Source organism: Aphelocoma coerulescens, chromosome 3, assembly GCF_041296385.1.
Source record: "Aphelocoma coerulescens isolate FSJ_1873_10779 chromosome 3, UR_Acoe_1.0, whole genome shotgun sequence".
In the NCBI taxonomy this organism is placed as follows: Eukaryota; Metazoa; Chordata; class Aves; order Passeriformes; family Corvidae; genus Aphelocoma; species Aphelocoma coerulescens.
In genome coordinates, this window is record NC_091016.1 from 122,680,030 (window position 1) to 122,702,001 (window position 21,972).

Consider the following 21,972-nt stretch of genomic DNA (forward strand, 5'->3'; position numbering starts at 1 on the left):
ATCACATGCAGAGCTGCTGTCCAAGGACCAAAACTGTGAGCGCAGAGCTCTGCAAGCCCCTCCCAGCCTCAGGGTCTCACCCTTCTCCTTTTACCCCTCTTCTTACCACCACAGGGCCTGTTCAGCTGTAAAATAAAACACAATTGAGCTGAAAAGAGCTAAAACTTCAATCAAAAGCTTCAATCCAAGTCACACCCACCCACATCCCTCCTGTGGGAAGGGAAGGCCACGCTAATAAAGAAGATTCAGCAGTGTAATTAAAGAACTTTTTAGTCTTCACGGTTTTAATTTAAACAGACACATCTACTATTGTCTCAACATATCTACAGCAAAGTTTACAGCCACTTTGTATCTGTTTTGCTCCCCCAAATGGCTGAACCTTGAGCCATCATCTTCTTTTTCCTCAGCTTGGTTACTTTTTTTTTTTTTCTCGTTGCAGTAAATTCCACGCCGCAGCAGCTGGGATTCTGTACACAGACAGCACATACCTAACACCAGCACACAACTCCCAGCCCTGCCACTTCAAAGTGTACAAGAAAAAAAAAATCAAGACTGACGCAGCGGCCAAGTCCAAAGAGCAGTTCCAGATGTTGGGACAGCAGAGCACTCGTCACTTGAGCTGGCAGGAGTGAACAGACACACAGCACACGTCACACAGTGCTGCTGTGACAAACACAGGCAGTGCTGGCACACACCTCACCCCTCACTCAAGGACAGCACTGCCCGGGGCTTTAGCAAAGCACACAGGAGACACCAAGAACGCTGCACAGTGCAACTTGAAATTGGATCCTATGCAACAGGGACAAAAGTGCACGTCAAAACCAGCGCCACATTCAAGAGTTAATCAATACAATCAAAATAGTGAAGGTACATATTTCGTATTTCCCTTATGAAAACTGTGCAAGTTAGTTCCTTTTCCCTTCTTTTTTTTTTTTTTTTGGTAAATGGCAGAATGTCCTTGTGGATTGCCCCGAAAACTTGGGAGATGGGGCTTTTAATGTCCAGCTTGTACCACAAATTGTGTGCAAAAGAGCAGGAGCAGGGTGGCAGTGAGGGCGTAAGGCAGTGGCACAGGGAGGAGCCAGAGCTGGGCACTGCCACAGCTCAGGAAGACACAGGGAATCTGCAAAAAGGGTGTCACGGGGCAGGGATCCCCCTCTGAGAGGAGCAAACCCATCAGTGATATTAAATATGTGATTAAACAGGGGAGGCAAGCAGCAAAGCAAAGCATGGGAGTGTTCTGCTGTGAGTCTGGGGCCTGGGAAGCACTGGGAATGGGAAAGTCCAATGGGAATGTGGGAGCAGCCTGGCAGGAGAGCTCTGGGACATGTCCTCTCCCAGGAGAACCTACACCACCACCACCCATCCCCACTCTGTCTCCTGCCAGCCCTCCCAGGCCTGTGCCACAGAACCTGTGCAGGGACAAGGTGCTGGCTGGCCCCGGAATTGTGGCATAAACTGCCACAGGAAGGCTGGGATCCACATTCCCAAGGCACACACAGCGCTTGGGTGCAGATTCAACACAAGTGGAGGCTGAAATTGATGCCAGCTCAGAGGGAATGTGCTGCCTTTTGCTGGCTGTCACAGCTGGTTTCCCAATTTCCTCGGATGCCTGCAGTTTGCAGGAGAGGCTGGAGCAGCCAGGCAATTAGATCCAAAAAAACCCTCTCTGCTTCTCTATTATTTAGCTCAATCTATAATTACTGTGTTAGGGAATTGCATAACCTTTAGGAGTGTTTTATGTGTAGTCTATTACAGGGAAAATAGTGCCTTCTGAATCCTTCCCATCTGGCTGGGGATAATGGATTTCAGATGGAGAAATTCTGAATGGGGTAGGGAAACACCACCCAGGCAGGTGCAGATCCCAAAGACATCATTTCAACGGGTGAACAATCATTTTAAGGGCTTGTATGAGCAACATATCCAGAGGAATCTCTGGATTTGGAGGAGGGAACAGCCCAGTTGTGCCTCCCCTGTCATGCAGAGCAGATTCCCAGCCACCCTGAGCAGCCTTCCCTGTGTCAGACTGGATTTAGGGAACAAGGCTCCAAACCTAAAAAGAAATTGGCATTGCAAGCAGGGGGAAATCACTCTTCTGCCTTAAGCGAGCAATGGTTTAAAAGGGATCTTGTTATTTTTTAAGCCAAAGGACTTCAGGGCTAAGTTTAGCTTAGGCAAGAAGGAAATAATTAAGGAAATAAGGACTGAAGAGGTAGCACTTGACCACTATCACATAATTTTATATCATTTTCTTGATGATAGAATTTTCTTAGGCTATACTTAGTGGCTACATGATTTTTGCAGGTTCCTCCCCAGCTACTTCTACAACTGCAGATCCTGCATTTTCACACAAATCGGTGTGAAGTGGCTTTTAAATAAAGGCAGCTTCATTCCATGAACTTGGAAGCTGAACACTTTCCAGAAGGATCACACCACTGACCTACTGTAGCTCTGCTTGTTCCAGCAGAACCAGGCTAAAAGGAAGCTCTTTTCTGGATAATCCCAGCCACAGGTGCTGCTGCTAATTCAATTTTTCCCAATTCTGTACAGCTACCCATGGAATCAAGCTAAAAAAAATGCCTCTGAGTATTTCAGACCTACTCCTACCTGTCTTTTTAAAGGAGAAAAAAAAAATCACTAGAGAGAACTCTGATTTTATAAAAAGCAGATTGAAGCCACAGAAACAGAAGCTACAAAATACAAAGTTAAATGGGAAAAAGCTTATCCCTAAAGTCTTTATGCAGTTTTAGCAGCTACAGATCATCTAAACTCTTAGTATTTTTTGTAGTGTGATGGCCCCTTCATCTGCAGCAGATCTGTGAGGTCACCTGAACTTCCAGCTGCTGCTTTTGAGGTTTCACAACATGGGCATAAGAGCACAAGAGGGAAAAGCACATCAGGTGCAACGAAAGTGTTTTGTTGAGCTGTGAATGAAGTGCTGCTCTTGCACCCTGGCAATGCTGTGAACCTGGCCAGGTGTCCAAACCCAGCCAGGGGGGTTGGAATTCCCAAGAAGGCAGCTTGGCTCTGGTTTAAAGGACAGCTCCGAGCCCTGTTCTGCAACTGAACACCCCCACCAACTACTAAACCTTTTTGTTTTCCAGGCAGAATAAAAAAAGTTTGTTATTCCTTAGGAGATCCTTGCCCACGGGGGACAATTCCACCTGAAGGTCATGGCTTAAACATTAGCAGCAGAATCCCTACTTCAATTCTGTATTGCACTGAAATGTCTTGCTCTGGTTTGGTATTTAACTTCCTGCCCCCAAGCCAATGCTGAACACAAAACCCCAAGTGTGAGATGTGAAGGCTACTGAGAGTGTTGTGTAGACTGGCAGAACCTGTAATTTGATTTTAACAATTTCTAGTTTTGCCAGGCAATTAAAGAACTAAGCTGCCTTACCTACTGTAGGAGAGAAAAGGTGCTTCCAGACAAAATGCCTTTACCTTATCTATACAGAACTCTCTATTTGAATCCTGTGAGTGTTCAACAAAACCAGAAAAAGTCCAAAATAAATTGGAGACATCCTGTCTCTTGGCCCATCCTGGTCATCCACACAGTTGGAGGTAATGAGTTCCAGCTCCTGCTGACACTGTACCCAATTGTGAGACAGAAAAGCTGCCAAGAGGGGACACTGTGCCCAGCTGTGTCTTCTGTAAACAAAACAAAAACCCCTCCCCAAAAAGCAGGGAGGTTTGTGAAGGGCTCAGCAGCGGGAGGGTCAGCTGTACCCAAGGGCTCAGCAGAACATGCACTTTCCATGTTTCTTCCTCGACGTAAAGGGGGCTGGAAAGCAAAGGCCTGAGGCAAAGCCCAGCTCAGGGCTCCTCCTGCATCTCCTCACCCGTCTCCAACTCCGCCAGCTGCCGCCTCAGCGCGTTCACCTTGGCCTGCAGCTCCTTGTTGTACTTGATGATGTTGATCCGTTCTTCTTCGGCTTCCTCCAGGAATCTGGAAGGCCTGTTCCACCGCAGGAAGACACCTGGAAGCCCAGAGACACCCAGGTGACAAGGGTTTCTTGAAACAAGGAGGAATTCATGAAGGTTGTTCACATTCCAGCCGTTCTCAAGTAAGAGAGGACTTACAGTGTGCACACAGTTCACACTTTCTTCCCTCTCCCTCCCCCCTAAAGAGCTTCCCCCCTCCTCTCCAAGTTCACCATCCTATTAAACAAGATTAATAAAGGAAAATGAAGGGGGTTCATTCTCTTTTCCTCCTGTATTTATCAGACCACTCCATTTTCAGTCTCCATGGCAGCCTGCTTGTGTCACTGTCATGAACTCCTCAGCACCCATGGGATGGGGAAAGCTCCTGCAGCAGGGAACCCACCGCACATGGATTCTCCAGAATGGGCAGCAATGAAATCTGACAAATAATCACAAAAGAGATACTGGCTGCAACAGGGAAAGCAAACCTGGCTCACCTTCCCAGAGCTGCAGGCTCTGTGGGGCCACGGAGGGCCAAATGACAAGGCTGTTGGCCTCATAAAGAGGGTTCTGGAACCTGCTCAGCTCTTCAGGCCTGTTCACCCAGGACCACAGGGACATGGTCTTCTGAGGCAGCTTCAGTTTAGCCCTAAGAAACCCACAGGAACAAGTCAGTTTTATACACTTGGATCTGTAAAGGCTCCTTTTGTCAGAACCACACAGCCATGAGTTTCTCTATGTGCTACTCCCCCAGATAATTCAGGTTAATGCCTTCACCATCGTAGCACAGGGCGTAAACCTAAAGCAATTTACTCAACCTGGCTGATTACAATTAGTTTTGAATAAAAGATGGGGAAATAACACTTGTAAGCTGGTTGCCTGCTGTCCAGGTGAAGAATCAGTCACCTCCTCACAACGCTTTGAGTGCCATGTTTGGAAAGGGATCAGGCTCCTGTGTTAAGGTAGAGCTGGAGGTGGGGCAGGGCAGCATCAGGGAAGGATGGCAATGGAATTCTCGAGCACATAAAAGGAGTGTCATTGCTGGAACGGGCACGTCTGACAGGTCCCTCTGGTGGCAGCAAGGAACTGAGCACATGGAGCAAGCACTGCTGTTTTCCCAGGGCAATCCCACCTCCAGCAGTTACAGGGATCCCTGTGCCTTGGATTGCAGCAAACCTCGTTCTGCCTGCACTGGAAAATTGAACTGCCAGCCAGGCAGGAGATTCACCACTCCTGCGAGTGCTTCAGACAGCACAAGATAAACATCAGACTTCTACCCCTGTCTGTGCTCCCAGGCTGACGTGCCCAGATGTGACAGGCAGATTATTACATGTAACATTCAATACTCCTCCAAATTTCAACGTATTGGTTTCAAGTCTAACTTGGTTTTGCAGATGACTGGTTCAGCAGCCCTGCAGAAGGCAGCAGAGTCTCTGCTAAGCCCAGATTACTTTAAGGACAGAGAGGTTTACAGGAAGCTTTAAATTGCCTTCCTTCTCTGGAGCATCACTTCTCTTTTTCCCTTCCTGTCCAGTGGTCTTCAGTTCAGCAGCAGACCATCAGCCATGGGCTTACTGGAGCCAGGAGTCCTGAGGGCAGAACAGCCAAGCTCAAAACAGGAGTCTTAACCTCCCTGGCAGCTGTGGGAAGCTCCAGTCCTTCACTCTGTTTGCTACAGCCAGCAGCCCCACTCAGGGCTGCCCCTGGGGGTGTCAGGACCAGCAGGCTACAGAGTCACATTCCTCCCTCACAGGCAAGGGACAGAATTCCCAGCTGTGGCCTCTGCCTGCCTCGACCTGCTCCTCCTCCTCCAGGCCTGCATGGACAAGTCTGCTTCCCACAGCTGTGACTCACATCAAACTCCAGCTGGTTATTCTTTTATGAAGGAGTTTCTTTGTGAGAAACTAAAACTGGTGATGGGTGGAGATTTTTGGCCAGGCTGGATCGGGTTTGGAGCAACCTGGGATAATGGAAGGTGTCCCTGCCCACAGCAGGCGGTTGGAACGAGATGATCTTTAAGGCTTCTTCCAACCCAAATCATTCCATGATTCTGTGACTTTTAGTCCAAGTCAGCCCAACATTTAAAGGATTCAAGTCAAGCGTCCTCACCAACCTTTCATTTTCATTGTTTCCCAGGAAAGTCCCGAACTGGGAAGCGTAGGCGTGTTCAAACAGCAGGATGAGGAACTGCTCGTTGAACTCGAAGGAGCAGGGGAACTGCCGATGGATTTGCCACACACATTCCAAAAAGAGCAGGAACACCGGGGCCTCCCACTTCTGTTTGCTGTTGGAATAGGCTGACTGGGCACAGCGCTGCTGGAAAGGGTGGCCAGCCTGGTGGGAATCAGGGAGAGCATCACACACAGAGAAATGGGATGTGAGGACACATGGAAAAAACACTTCAGTGTGAGTTCTGTCCATGCAGCTGCTCAGGCAGCCAGAACAAGCTGTTAGAAACCATTATCCCTCTGCTGGCACTGTTGGGGCACCTCAAATTCGGGATTCAGTTTTGGGCCCCTCCTCAGAAGAAGGACACTGAGGGGCTGGAGTGTGTCCAGGGAAGGGGATGGAGCTGGGGAAGGGGCTGGAGCCCCAGGAGCAGCTGAGGGATCTGGGAAAGGGGCTCAGCCTGGAGCAAAGGAGGCTCAGGGGGGACCTTGTGGCTCTGCACAACTCCCTGACAGGAGGGGGCAGCCAGGGGGGGTCGGGCTCTGCTCCCAGGGAACAGGGACAGGATGAGAGGAAATGGCCTCAAGTTGTGCCAGTGGGGGTTTAAATTGGATGTTAGGAAGAATTTCTTCATAGGAAGGGATGCCCAGCCCTGGCACAGCTGCAATGGTGGAGTCCCCATCCCTGGAGGGATTTAAAAGCCACGTGGATGTGGCACTTGGGGACATGGGTCGGTGGTAGCCTTGGCAGTGCTGCTGGACTTGACAGCCTGGAAGGTATTTTCCAGCTGAAATGGTTCTGTGACTCTGTGACCATTCTCCCTGCCTTTCTCAGGCTGTGTTTGATCAGAGAATGTGAGCAGGAACAAGCTGGGGTGGGTGCACTGGAGGACCAGACTGCAAAGGTACAAACAGCACAACTCAGGTTTTGTGGTTTAGACTGAACAGTTTTATCTAATGAGATGGAAAAGACAAAATCTGGTCTAGTGGAAGGTGTCCCAGCCCATGGCAGGGGGCTGGAACAAGAGGAGCTTTAAGGTCCCTTCCAACCCAAACCATTCTTGATAAGAGATGTTCCCCCTGAGCCCACAAAACAGGCAGTGCCCCAAAATCAAAAACCTGCCATGAGAGGCAGAGGCCCCAGGAGTGCCAGAGGGACAAATGACTCAGGTAATGATGCTGCTCTTTAGGACAAAGGACACTCACACTCAGCAGGGCTGCAACAAGGCCCAACCTGTTGGCTGCCCCTCAGGCTATTTCCCAACCCCAGTGTCTCTGGAACAAGCTGCTGTTCTGTCCAGGGTATTTCTTACCTGCAGCCACTCCCTCACTACAAGAGCCTCGAAGCCACGGATGGTCCTGCACCTTGGATCCAGGATGATTTGTGCCAGGGAAGTGACCTGGAGCGTGGAATCAGTTCCTTCGCTGCCATGGACTAGCACTGAAGCACCTTCCCTGGGAAACAAAAAGGTGGGAAGGGACAAGAGTGTGAATGAGCAGAACCCATCCCAGTGGATGCCATTACATCCCATGGACACCAGTGTTGACAGTGGTGGGGTTTTGCTGGCTCTACCACCACTGCAGCCCCATCCCACATGGATCCCACATAGATCTCACCTGGATACTCCCCAACAGTAACTTGAGCTCTGCATCACTTAAGGCTCAGTTGCTGAGCATGCTGGAAATCCAGACCCTTTCCCACACTGACAGAAGGTGCACGGTGAGATCTCCTTTGTGGGTCTCACTCTTTGGGATTGGCACCCTCTGGAAGTGCAACTCATCCCATTCCATCCCGTGGGCAGGGACACCTTCCACTATCCCAAGTTGCTCCAAGCCCTGTCCAGCCTGGCCTTGGACACTTCCAGGAATCCAGGGGCAGCCACAGCTTCTCTGGGCAACCTGTGCCAGGGCCTCTCCACTGTTACAATACAGAGTTTCTCCCTAATACTTAATCAACACCTTCCCTCCCTACACTAATTTTTTAACACTATTTTCCCCTTTCATCTTTCAGGCCCTTAAGATGCTGAAAGATCTGTCCCAGCCATTCCCTCCCCATGGAAAATACAACAGAACTCTCCTTGCCAGCCCAGCTCTGACCTCCAGGCTCTGAGTGAGGCAGGTCAGGCACCTGGAACTGACCTGCCATGGCTCCAGGTAAACAGAAAAAGCAAAGCTGAGGTTAAAAATGATGAAATCAGCCAGTGTCCCAACAAGCCAGAAGGATTTCGTCACTGATCTTTCCCATTACACACTTGCAGGAAAGAATTCCAGATAAAACTATTGATCCAGAGCAATCCTTTCCTGGCACAGGCAGTAACGAAAGCAGCACTGTCAGAGCTTTCAAAAAGCACAGAGCTCCCATTTTAATGCAGCACTGCTGTTTCACCACTGAGACTGCATTTCAGCTGCTCGTGTGCCTGCAGAACACATTCCCCAGCTCCTATGAAAAGCCAGGTTTTCCCTGAATTTTGGGATGGGTTTTTCCCACCCAGAGCCACTGACAAAACCCATGTAGATTGCTGCATCTGGCCTTACAAACCCTGGCACCTGACAGCAAGCACTGCCTCTGCAGCCTGAGGTCTGAACACGAGTCAGCTGAGTCAGCAGCATTTGTGAAAGAGATGTCAGGTTAAAAGAGGTCACAAGCACTTAGAAGGGATGAGCAGGATTGCTTGGAAAGGGCTGTGGGGATAAAAATACAAGAGGGGAAAAGCACTGGACCAGTTCCTGGGGAAAACAAGGAGATGACATTGCTTTAACCTCTGGAAGTGAGGTGTGGTATTGGAAATTTGCAGCTGAAAAGAAAAAAAAAAAAAACTTCTTAAAGAAAGAAAACAACAATTCTGTGTCCCCTTTTCCAGGCCATCAAACACCATTTCAGATGGGCCCATTTTAACCCAAACCTTCAATAGAGCTCTCTAAATTAGCTTGGCTGCAACAGACACAGGAATATACCTTAACCACACGATCCAAAACCTTTCCTTAGCCGAGGTTTCCTCCCTCTTCCTGATTTATTGGAGGAACATTCCTTCACCACGAGGAAACAGAATCTTCCATGGGTACAAATGAACCAGATCACGGCGGGCAGTTATTGATGCTGCCAGAGGTATTTAATGAGCAATCTGTAACCAGTGACTGAGCAACCCAAGACTTTCTGCAGGAGATTTACCTGTCAATGCACTGAGCAGCCAGACAAGCTGCAGTCAGCAGCTCCTTGATGTGAGTGAGCCAGTTGGAAGCTTCCAGTTTACTGAGCCAGCGGTCCATGTTGTGTGACTGGTCATTGCAAGCTTCCACCAGCTTGATGAAGCTCTCCTGCAGGATATTAAACCTTTGGGGAAAGGAAAATATTGTTGAAAGCACAAGGAGTAGCATAGGAACAAGGACATGGATTACTTAGGGTTTGTATATTGTGTTTATTCATTCTCCTCTCTCTGATGCTGTAAATAATCAGCAACAAATTTAAGTTCCCATAAAATCTTTAGCAGCAAAACCAAACACTTCAAGTATTTGCCAGGAAATTCCTTATTGAACTCCTCAAGAGCTGGCCCACAGCTCCAGTAATGTTACTGCATGTCTGTGCAGAAGGATTCCCCAAAATTAAGGCTTAAGGGAGGTTGAACAAGGAAAGACTTTTAGTCTGTTTAATTCAGTAACTTGTCTGCAAATGACTGAACCATATTAGATGTCCAGTGAAAAGTACTGGACCACAGAATCATGGAATGATTTGGAAAGGACCTTAAAGCTCATCCCGTTCCACCCCCTGCCATGGGCAGGGACACCTTCCACTATCCCAGGGTGCTCCAAGCCCTGTCCAACCTGGCCCTGAGCACTTCCAGGGATGAGGCAGCCACAGCTTCTCTGGCCAAATCCTCTGGACAAGAGGAGTGTGACAGCCACAGAACAAATCCTCCCCTGCAGAAGTTTTCTGGCAAGGTACCTGCTCCTTCCTGTGCAAAGGGGAACACAGGAAGGCTGGAGCGTGGCTAAAGATGGTCAGGAAAAGGAACAGCACAGGGATGATGCCTGATGGCTGACACCTGCAGCAGGTTGCTCAGAACAAGGAACCAAACCAAAAATCCCCTTATCATCCACATACCCTGGTTTTGCCATAGAAGGAACACAACCCTGTTGCCAGGAAGCAAGATACACAACTCTTCTTAAAAGAGAAAGGACTTTGTGGAGGTATCACTGCTCTGCCAGTGCAACCTGACACAGCCCAGCTCATGGGAGAGCCTGATTTCACCCACCTCTCAATATATTTGTGAATCCTCCTCCACTGGGGGTAGTGAACTTCCTGTTCAAAGCCCCCTCCCTTGGCCCTGGCCTGCTGGGCAACATTCAAAGGCCGGGTGTCGATGACGAAGCCGCGCCTGCCCGAGCGGAGCGTGGCGTTAACCAGCTTCTCGTCCTCCTTGCAGCGCCGCCCGTTGGTGCCCGTCAGGGGCTGGCTGCTCCTCATCATCGCCTGGGGAGACACAAAACCATCAGTGAGGCACTGGAAGTGGAGAGAATTCTGACTGAAAGGCACCATGCACTTGAGCATCAAGCCTTGCCCTGAATACTTCAGTTGCTTTAAGTTCGATCCCTTGCGAGGACTGAAGGTATTTAAAAATGAACCAGAAATCCTTGAATCCAGCAACCATTTGTCTGGGCAAGTTTTAAATTCCAGGCATCATCTTAGAGGCTGTATCCCTTCAGTTATGCCTCAAGTACCATCTTTGTGAACTACCGAGCTGCCTTCCTGCTAATGGCTCCTTCATAAACCCTGGAAGTGTTATAAATCCCTGGAAGTGTTCAAGGCCTGGTTGGATAGGGCCATGAGCAGCCTGATCCAGTGAGAGGCATCCCTCCCCATGGAGGGGGTTGGAACTAGATGGCCTCTAAGGATACTTCCAACCAAAACCATCCAGTGATTCTATGAAACCAACTCTTTCAGGATTGTCATTTTCAAAGTCCCTTCCCAACTCTGTTATTAAAACGCTTGAATTGTTCATGAGTTAAAGGTGACATTTTTTACCCCATGGATGGACTAATAAACTTCAAGTCCACAGACTGATGAGCTGAGATTTCTCCTTAGTAAATGCCTTTCAATTCAGAAGCACCCCAGCAGCTCAAATCGTAACTAAAATGTGAGGGCAGCCAGTCAGCAACCCCAGGTACAGCTGAGAACTCAGAGGCAGGAGGGCAATGAGAGCGACAGCTTTACTGTCACAACTCCAACACTCCGAGCCAAATACTGTTGTACTCCTCACACCTGAAACATGCACAGTTTGGAGAGATAATCGAGAAAAAAAAATCTTCCTTCGATGGTTTTCTGTTGAGCTGAGAAAAAGCAAAAAGCACAACTGATATGGAGTAGGTGGCTGGCTGCTTCTAAAGCAAAGCAAAGCAAACCCCAAGGTACTTCTGAGTCAGACTACACAGTTCAAATTCAAGGCTTATGAATCTTGGCCACAGGAGAAGGCATTAGAGCATTTGAGGAGACTGTATCAAGTTTAAAAGCTGCAGGTTGGCCATCCCAGCACCCTCAGAACTGGTTACATCGGCAAGAGACACAATTACCCAACACTCTCATACAGTGCATTTCTTAATTACAACATATCAGTCACTCCATTAGATTCTGGCTTGTCAGGAGGTCTGTGCAAGACCAAGACTTTGTTACTCCTGAATCGAGTTACCCTGCCAGGCACAGAGAACAGATTGCCCTGCTCCTCCCTGCACAGTCACACAGCAGAAGCAGCGCTGGCTCTGCTGTCACCACGGCTGTGACGAGGGCCCACCGCTCACAGACAGGACAATGTGGCTCCTGCCATCCTTTCCATGAAAGCTCTTGGCAGGCACAGCCAGTCAGGGTGCCAGCAGTGCCTTTACAGGCCCCATCTTGCTCTTAGTGCTGTAAGCAAGCTCCTGCCATGCACATTCCCAAACAAGCAGATTAATGACTATTTCTAGGATGGAGATTACTCATTCCATCACCCAGACCCAGCTTCACTGAGGAAGTTGGAAAATAAACCAGGAGCTCTGTTAATTCCAGAGCATAAAACAGATTCCCACACCTCCTTCAGGCACAACCACTCCTCAAGCCCAGCTCACCATCCCATTTTTCTTGTGGTAGTAGCTCAGCACCGGGAAGCGGCCGCCGTGGCGGAACAGGGCAACTTTGCGGAGCGCTTCATCATCGATGCATTTGGGGACAATGACAACTGGAGGGTAGGAGGGACACACAGAGAATTCCTTGTTGACACAGCTCAGGCGCCATTCATTGGTCTGAAAAACACCAGAACACAGCTTTGTGTCAGAAAACTTGTTGTATGGGAGAGGTAAGAGGGAAGAAAGACTTCCATGCACAGGATAAAGCACACATGGAGTCACATTTGTGATCTGTTCCATTTGTACCACAAATTGTCCTTTAAGCATCCATTTACAGGGCTGTTGACCCATTAAGTTTTCCAGCACATCCCTTGGTGCTCCCTGCAATCATCTCCCTGCAGCAGCTCCCAGAAGCTCATTCCTCAGAGTGCAGATAAAGCTTGTAAGCAATGGAACAGTGATCAGGTGCCTCTGGGTCTTGAACAACAGTTCCCCCTCTGGTTTATCCACATCCTCAAACTGCACAAAATAAGCCCACGTGGGCAGAAATGGGTGATTGTGGCTTTAAATTATTTCACAGGCACAGCAGACAGCAAGGGGAAACCCCACAGAGAAATGTATTCCCACAACAAGAGCGGAAAAAAGTTCCTTTAGGTACAGGGAATATGGGCCCAACCTTACACCTGTACTGAAAGAAGAGTTCACAAGACAAAGATGACCCAGAAAGGCAAGAATTTCCACCAACTCCAGATGCTGAAGCTGCTTTGAGGTTAAAATTTCGATTTAAAACATCTCCAGCTTGGTTCTTTTCTGTGGGCTCAGCTGCAGCTCTTGCTCCAAAAGCACCTTCTGGAAGCAGCCCAGCAGCCAAGCACCGAGGGCTCATCATGAGCTCCTGCTATGTAACTTCTCCAGCTTCCAACAGCCAAAGCCTTGGGAAAGAAGTGCTGAATGTGACACCTCACAGGCACTTGGCATGAGAATTCCAGCTACCTGATACCCAGGGTCACACACAAGCCTTGGCTCCAGCTCGGGGACAAAGGTCAACGTGGAGATTCTGCAGCAGGGAGAGACCCCAGAGAGATCCATCAAACCTCTGCTCATCTGAGTTCAAACAAAGTTTGAGGCAGACAAAAAGGCAGAGGGATAAAGCAGGTAGGACAAAGTTAGAGGAGAGCACAGCAGCCAAATTAGGCCGTGACAAAACACATAAAACCAACATCAGCTCAAGTCTGTTGGTTGAATTTGCATGAATTGCACATCTCTGATCAGAATTCCTTTCTTCCAGATCCTTGGTACATCTTGCCACACTCCTGATTGCTACCTGCTTATATAAATCCACCCGACTGGCTCACTGGTCCAGTGGAAAACTGGGATCAATTCAGGAATGTTTTCTGGCAAAGAAGCCTTTCCATCAGCTGAACCAGGTGGTCTGACTCACAACACTGTTTCACCAGCAGCAGCTCCAAGGCATGGGATGTGTGGCCTAGGAGACAGCAAAATTGTCCTTTTTGGTGGCAGCCTAAGAAAGATGCTGGGAAAAAATAAATACCAGCATCAAGAGCAGCAATTGCTGCCTTTGTGCATGAACCCAGCTGGACAGTTTTGCACCATCCCTGCTACAACCTTATTTCATTATTCATTAGCCTCCAAACAGCTCCTCTGAACAGCTCCATTTTATAAAAAGCAGAGCTTGTCCCAGATGCCAAGTCAAATTGCCTCTGGCCATCGTGTTATGAGCAGAGATGAAAGGTTCTGGGTCACAAAAGGGATGTGGCTGGTCACAGCTCCAGCTTTTAATGCACCAACAATGGGATTTTAATAGGACTTTTGGGGTGTCTATGTTAATTTACATAGGATGTTGTGCAATTTGATTACCATGAAAAAATATGCAAGGATCTGGAATACCAAACTGATAAAAGCCTCACTGCCACACATGATGTGGAGAAGGCAAAACCAGAACTCTGTGGAATGTTTGAGACTGGCTGTCACAGGCACCACGGGTATGGAAAGGAATGGAAGAGCAGCACCTGATTCATCTCCCACTGTGGTAATTGAACCCTGCCCACAACCTGCTCTCCTCCCCGTTACACCAGAGACAGATGATCCCATTATGTCACCCCGGTGTCATTTCCATGGGAAGGAGGAGGAGCCTGGCAGCACTTGGCACCATTTGTCTTCCCTCCAACAGCTCCTGCTGCAGAGATCCCGTTAACCTCTGCAGTGAGAGCTCCAGACTGCCCCAATCAACTCTCTTTAGCTTAGGCCTGGCTGGAATTTGGAAGCAAAAAGGGCCACAGGTTACTGGAAGAGTGAGGCAGCAGCAGAGGAAGCAGAAGGACTGCAGGGAAAGGGATGAAGGGGGACCTCACCTTCAGCTATCACCAGGTAATTGTGCTGTGTGAAACTCAGGGAGTGCAAAGTGAACCTTGAATCCTCCCAGCAAGACACCTGAGGAATCAAAAAAAGCTAAGGCTAGAAGCAGCAAAAGGATGAGGGCTGAGCAGAAAGGAGAGAGAACTCCAAAGAACAAAGAAAGGAGTGATTCTTAAACCCAGGACAGGATCAACTCTTAGATTTCTACTTTTCTTGCCCTAATACTAGTTTATGGAGATATTGATTCCCAAATGCCCAAGCTATCCTTCCTCCTAAAACTTGTAATTGCCAGGAGATTGTTTGTTGTTTTCCACATAACATTGGGACACAAGTCAAGCTCTGCCAACAGGCCTCAAAAAAAAGTCAAGAACCCAGCGTGGACCTTGGGAGATCCTGCAAAGCAGCAATGCCAGAGGCCATTCCCAAGGAACAAGCCCTGCTGGGATCAGATTGGGCATGGACAAGCAGCAGAACAGATGTAAAGGTTGATGCTTGTCTGGAAAGAGCAAAATATGGTTCACAAGTACCACTGTAACCTGAGCCCAAACACAAAGTTCTGCTTTTTAAAAGAAGCTCCAATATAAAGATGAAGCACAACTGAATTGTTCAGAAGCCTGAGATCTTTCCTGCTAAAAAGGGGAAGAAAATAGAGAAAAGGGGGAGGGGGAAGGAAAGAAAAGAGAAAAAGACAGGGAGAGAAAAAGGCAGGAAAAAGAAAAAGAGAAAACAAAGGGGAAGAAAACAGAGGAAAAGGAGGAAAGAAAACAGAGGAAAAGGAGGAAAGAAAACAGAGGAAAAGGAGGAAGGAAAACAGAGGAAAAGGAGGAAAGAAAACAGAGGAAAAGGAGGAAAGAAAACAGAGGAAAAGGAGGAAAGAAAACAGAGGAAAAGGAGGAAAGAAAACAGAGGAAAAGGAGGAAAGAAAACAGAGGAAAAGGAGGAAAGAAAACAAGAGGAAAAAGGGGGAAAGAAAATAAGAGAAAAAGGGGGAAAGAAAAAAGGAAAGAAAAAGGAATAAAGGGGGAAAGAAAAGGAGAATGAAGTAAGTGATTTTCTTGGCAACAAAATACCTTTTTGTTAATTACACTGCCAGTGTACAAACTTCTCATGGCCTCTCCACTTCATTTTAGGATAATGAATTTCCAGAGTTAGTTTGCAGTGTCCTGCAGTTGTGGAATTTGGCAGAAGAGAAACCTCTTGGCTCTCCCCTGACTGCTCAGAGAAAATATGAGCCCCCTGCACATACTCTGAATTCCACTCAGCCCCTCACTGTGCAGTGAAGAATACAAATTACATATTCTATTATCTAAATATTTAATGTACTGCCCAACTTTTAAAAATAAATATTAATTTTACACTTCACTTTGCCATTAGAGAGTGTGTCCATATCTGAAAACAACTCTCCTGTAGCAGATAAACATGGAATTAACACAGTACTAGAGCTGTAGGGTGGGTGAAATCCAGTTTTTGACTTGTTACCCTGTTGGGGAGGGTACAGATCCAGATGGATGATTTAGCAGAGGCAGGAACCTTTGGAATTCTACTCATCTGACTTCTGGGAGAAAGATTTAAATCAGCCATTTCCTTGTTCCAGCCTGTCACACAAGGCAGTGCCATTACAGAACAAGACTTATTTGGTCAACAAGACATTTATCTGTTGTTCAGCAATGTAAATCACTGGAAGGTGGCTTTTGACACCATTTTGTTCAAAATGTGAGGTTTTGTGTGAAAAGCCAAGAATTAATCAACAGCTGCCAGATGTGGAGATTTTAAAGGAATGAATGATTGCCCTGGGAACCTGGTGCTAAAAGGCAATGAGGTTTTTAAATGTAATTCTTACAAAGGAGAATATGTTCAGAAAGGCAAGAGATTGACAAATGCAGTCTTAAATCCCTGAAAAATAAGGAAGAAAGCAGCACATCAATGGACCCATGTGCTGGATATGATAACAGACAGTTGGTCTGTCTCTGGAAGGAAGAGGAAGATAAGACACATGAGAGTGCTTTGATCATGAGACAGAAATAGCAAGGCCTCTGAACCCCTTTAATTTTCTGGTGATTTCATCAACTGAATTTGGTCAAGCTGATCACATTATTCAGTTATTGCTCATAGCCAGGAAGTGATACAGGCTGCAGACAAGCTGGGCTGCAGATAAAAGCAAATTAAAAAAAAAAAAAAATCAATGTTCTTGGATGCTGCACTAATGGATGTGGGCTCAGAAACCTGAGCTGATGGAGCAAGAGCACAGAGTGGATGTGAAACAAAGGCCTGGAACACAGAGGTGCACATCTAAGGAATTACTAAAACAGGTTCCTGCACCCAGGATAGTTCCCACTCTACCAAATCCAGCCATCCTAAAAGGAAATTTGAAGAAGAGACACAACAGGCAATGCCACAAGAATTGCTACCCTTCAGGTACCAAAACAATCTCAATGTACTCAAGAGCGCCTGGAGAAAGAGGACTGGAAGTTTCCTGCTTTTTGAACCTCCTCAGTATTTCCCCAGCATCAACTAAAGGAAAAAGTGCTTCAAACTGAGCATCTTCATTGTCATCCTCCTAAAGAGCAATTTTTTAAAACCAGTGTCATTTCAGAGAATGACAAAGATTCATCTCACTCCACTCCAGATCAAAGTTAAGTACAACAAAGCCAGGCCAAAGGATTTCAATTTGTTCTTCCAATTAGAGAACCATCCCCAAAGGCCAAAAACATTTCCTACCTTTGTGATTTCCTGAGAAAGGCCTCAAACCCCCACTAGTACAAGGTGAAACAGCAAACAAATGTCTGATGTTACAGAGGGAATATTTCAACAAGGCTCACTTCTCACCCAGGCACCAGATGGATTTTTAACCATCCAGGATTTCCAGTCCAGCCACTGCTGGGTGAAAGAGTTCACAGAATATCTGAGTGCCTGGGCAAATGCCTCAAATCCCACTCACCATTGAACTGAGGAGCTCAAACTCTTGTTCCAGCAGAAAAGAGGACCATCCATCTTCCAGGACCTCAAACATGGGCCGGTAGAAGAACGGATACATGAGGGTGACTGAATCCAGGGTGGAAAGCGCCTGTGTGGGCAAGAGAAATCATGGAATCACAGGAGTTGGAAGGGACCGTAAAGATCATCTGGTTCCACCCCCTGCCACGGGCAGGGACACCTTCCACTATCCCAGGTTGCTCCAAGCCCCGTCCAACCTGGCCTTGGACACTTCCAGGGATGGGGAGTCCAAAACCTCTGGGAAATACCCCACAACCCCATGTGAAATATTTCAGATTCTCCTTTGCCTTCCAAAACATGAATGAAAACCTTCCTAACTGGAAAAAAAAAGCTGTTAAGGCTGAGGTGAGCTCAAGACCTGCAGGTTTTCTGACTGATGGTAACTCCTCACCTCGATGGAGCTGGCGATGTTCAGACACTCCTCCATCCCTGGGATGTCCAGCTGGATAATCCTCAGATCTTTGCATTTTATGATGATGGTGCCCAAGGAGCCCACGAACCTACAGCAAGACAGGAAGTGAGTCCCATAAAAACAGGATCCTCTAAGGCAAGAGAAGTGCCACAGCTCTTTCTACAAGGCAAAATCCCATTAGTGGCAGTTTGTCTGCAGCAGCACCTTTCAAGAAAATAAAGAAACAAACCTGTTAAATCATAAATCACATCATTAAAACTCATTATTTGCCATTTGCAAGTTTGGTTTTACGTCCATTTATTCCATCCTTTGGCTGTGGCAGGGAGTGGAGGTATTACATGACAAATATTACACCAGTGGGAGCGTGGGGAGGCCCTGGCACAGGGTGCCCAGAGAAGCTTTGGCTGCTCCAGCCCTGGAAGTGCTCAAGGCCAGGTTGGATGGGGCTTGGAGCACTCTGGGATAGTGGAAGGTGTCCCTACTCATGGAATGAGATGAGCTTTAAGGTCCCTTCCAACCCAAACCCTTCTGGGATTTATGATTTAACAGGAAAGTTTGGTGTCTGACACCTGCAGTGCCACGATTTGCTCTGGAGACCTCAGGGCAGTGAAGGTCTTATCCCCCAGAAAAGTCTCTGTTCACAAAGCAGCTCAGAGCCCTCATCAGCCATATTTCAGTCACTTAAAGAGCTACACAAGTTCAAGGAGCAGAGTTTGATCCTCTGATATTTCGGGAAAACACCACTTTGTATAAACAACCTTCATAGAATTAAATGGGAGAAGAGATTTTCTGAACCTGGCACAACGTTGTGCACTAAGAACCTGAAGCAGCAAAGCACCAAACTGGATCTTCCTAAAATCTACATTGATTTGGGGGTCCTGTTATCCCTTTACATGCCAAGTTTCACTGCAGTTACACTCACACAAAACAACTTTCAGGGTCTGCTCTGGCAAATAAGGGCTGAGAGTATCTGCACACAGAGTAAAGCTGTTGTAAATCACATCCTGAGCCAGCAGTGCACTACTCCCTCCTCAGAGCTCCATGTTCCTTGATTATTTGGGATTAACTTACACCAGAACTGCTGCTAAACTCATTAAATTTTTTTTTTTAAACAGAAAGAAAGGCTTGTAAATATTAATTTTCAAAATGGGGTTATGGCTGGTTTAGTACAAGGAGTAACAGGGGTGAGGCCAAACCACTCTGAGGACTGAGCACGGGAAACAATTCCCTGGGGTTTCCACCCCTCTGCTCCTTTCCTCTCTCAGAAACACTCAGGGAAATCACGAACAAACTTAATCAGCACCCAGCAACTCCCCCATTCCAGACTCTGCTTTTTTAAATTTCTGCTGCCTGAATGTTCCAGTCTTGCTCGCAGAAAGGGATTCTGTTCTACCAGATTTCCTTAGAAGGCATTAAAAACAGAGGAAGGATTTTGTAATTAATATAAAAATGAAGTATTACCATCAAGCTGAAAAAAGGACCAAGGGGAGGGAGCAGAAGACAATGACCAGGTGAGATGGGGCAGACCTTGATTGGTGCAGGTAAAGCAGAAATGAGGGGGAAAAGGGTAAATCTCTGAAGTCTCTGTAATAAAAAGGGGATGGGAAAGAAAAAATATGGAGCTCTGCAGCTAGGACTCAGCTTTACCACAAAAAGCACATTGTTACAGGGTTATTGATCCCATAGGCAGCTGCAGAAGGGAGGGATGATGCTGTCAAGCAGCAGGAGACTGATTTGGAGCTGAGCAAGTCCAGAGACCGATTGTGCCAGCAGTTTTGGTGGGTGACACAAAGCAAATCCCTGCAGCAGTGCTCTGGTTTCCATCTCTCTGCACAGCAGGAAGCTGCACCCTTTATAAAGGGCTGCAGGGGCGGATGAACCCACTGAACAACGAACACAGAGCAAAAGGGGTGAAAAGGCTCTGACTCTGTGACAAATAAATCAACCTTTGGGATGCAACATCAAACATGAACATCCAAACAAAAGCAGAACCCTGCCCTGGGCGCTGAGAGAATCACTGAGGTTGGAAAAGGATCACTGAGTCCAAGCTGTGCCTGATCCCCACCTTGGCACCAGCCCAGAGCACGGAGTGCCACCTCCAGTCCTTCCCTGGACACCTCCAGGGATGGGCACTCCAAACCTCCCTGGCATTCCGATGCTTAATCGCCCTTGCTGTGAAGAAATTCCTCCTGATGCCCAACCCGAGCCTCCCGTGGCACAGCTTAAGGCAACGTCCGTACCCAGAGCATCCTTTCTGCTCCCCACGCCTGGATTTGGGACAGCTGAGGTGCCAGCCAGCCTTTCCAACCGCTTCCCAACCCCGAGACAAGGCATTAGGGATGGGCAAGCAGGGAGAGAGGGGAGCATCACCTTTTCTCGATAGAGTCGATGTTGGAGTGCAGCAGCCACAGCTCCTCGGCGTTGTCCTGCCGCCGGGACGAGAAGATGAGGTGGTGGCCGGTCAGACACAGCGTCCCCTCCACGGCCGGGTGGAACGGGCGGTGCAGCGCCACGTTGTCGGCTCGGGGGGTCTTGATCAGCTCGGCGAACTCCATGCTGGAGGGGAAGGCGGGGGAAACCCACTGGGAAAAATCTCACTGGGAAAAATCTCACTGGGAAAAATCTCACTGGGAAAACGGGGGGGAGCCTCGGGAAGAGCGGCAGGGCCGGGGTGGGAAAGCCGGGGAGGGTCTGTGCGGTCCCACCCTGGCAGGCGGGGACATAACCTGGGGGTGGCGGCGGCTCTCTGGGCACGGAGAGCGATGCGGCCAGCGGGAGGGACACTCACAGGGCCCCCCCTTCTCCCTCAGGGCCCGACGGGGCGTGTGGGGAGGAGGCTGCAGAGGGGAGCGGATGGGGCGGCTCGAGGAGACCCTCGGTGCTGGCAGGGGGAGGGTCAGGGCGGCGGGGGAGCCCCAGGACCCGCGGGCCCCTCAAGATCCCCGGGATTCCCAGGAGCCGCCGGCGGAGCGGGATCGGCCGGAAGCGCCTCCCGGGAGCCTCCCGGGTCACGTGACGGGAATCGGAGCCAATCCGCGGCCGCCATCCTCAGGGAGCCGGGGAAGCGGCTGAATGGTCCGGCGTGCGGCATGGCCCCGCCACAAACGTTCCGGGGCTGTTAAGGGTAAGGGGCGGGGCTAGAGGAGGCCCGCGGAAGGGGGCGGGGCCCAGACGGGAGCCAATGGGAAAGGGCAGGGCGGGGGCGGGGCCTGAGGGGGCGGGGCCTGAGGGGGCGGAGCCTGAGGGGGCGGGGCCTGAGGGGGCGGGGCCTGTGCGGGGCGCGGAGCCACCGGGGCGGGGCTTCGGCCGAGGGGCGGGGCCGGGGCGGGGCTCCCGTAAAGGGGCGGGACTGGATCGGGCTGGGATTGGGAATGGAGCGGGAATGGGAACGGACAGGGATCGGGAATGGAGCGGGAAGGGAACGGACTGGGGGAATGGAGCGGGCAGGGATTGGGAAGGGAGCGGGAAGGGAACGGGCAGGGATTGGGAACGGAGCGGGCAGGGATTGGGAGCGGAGCGGAGCGGGCAGGGAACGGGCAGGGATCGGGAATGGAGCGGGCAGGGATCGGGAATGGAGCGGGAAGGGAACGGGCAGGGATTGGGAAGGGAGCGGGAAGGGAACGGGTAGGGATTGGGAATGGAGCGGGCGGGGAACGGGAGGGGGGAATGGAGTGGGCAGGGATTGGGAACGGAGCGGGCAGGGAACGGGCAAGGACTGGGAACGGAGCGGGCAGGGAACGGGCAAGGACTGGGAATGGAGCGGGAGTGGAGCGGGCAGAGAGAGGGAATGGAGCGGGAGTGGGAATAGAGAGGGAATGGAGCGGGAATGCGAACGGACAGGGGGAATGGAGTGGGCGGGGATTGGGAAGGGAGCGGGAACGGAACGGCCGAGGATTGAGAACAGAGCGGGGAGGCAACGGGCAGGGACTGGGAGTGGAGCGGGCAGGGATCGGGAGTGGAGCGGGCAGGGATGGGGAGTGGAGCGGGCAGGGATCGGGAGTGGAG

At 49.3% G+C, this 21,972-nt stretch overlaps 1 protein-coding gene across 1 annotated transcript; it reads right to left on the minus strand.

Moving 5' to 3' along the window:
- Positions 1-254: 254 nt before the first annotated feature.
- On the minus strand, positions 255-21,058 carry MTMR9 (myotubularin related protein 9). Its single transcript, XM_069011845.1, has 10 exons — positions 20,338-21,058; positions 17,947-18,055; positions 17,500-17,625; positions 12,189-12,362; positions 10,343-10,560; positions 9,262-9,423; positions 7,406-7,547; positions 6,038-6,258; positions 4,422-4,573; positions 255-3,980 (listed from the first exon to the last, which is right to left on the minus strand). Exons 1-10 carry the CDS (start codon positions 20,520-20,522, stop codon positions 3,817-3,819), a joined length of 1,653 nt encoding a protein of 550 aa, XP_068867946.1. The 5' UTR covers positions 20,523-21,058; the 3' UTR covers positions 255-3,816.
- Positions 21,059-21,972: the final 914 nt, after the last annotated feature.

Excerpts from the sequence above, each read along its gene's own strand:
- MTMR9 (XM_069011845.1), bottom strand. The coding sequence starts at position 20,522 with ATGGAGTTCGCCGAGCTGATCAAGACCCCCCGAGCCGACAACGTGGCG. Across the intron at positions 12,363-17,499 it reads TTGAGCTCCTCAGTTCAATG|ACCAATGAATGGCGCCTGAG; the intron begins GTGAGTGGGATT and ends GGTGTTTTTCAG. Across the intron at positions 9,424-10,342 it reads ATTCACAAATATATTGAGAG|GTTTAATATCCTGCAGGAGA; the intron begins GTGGGTGAAATC and ends CTTTCCCCAAAG.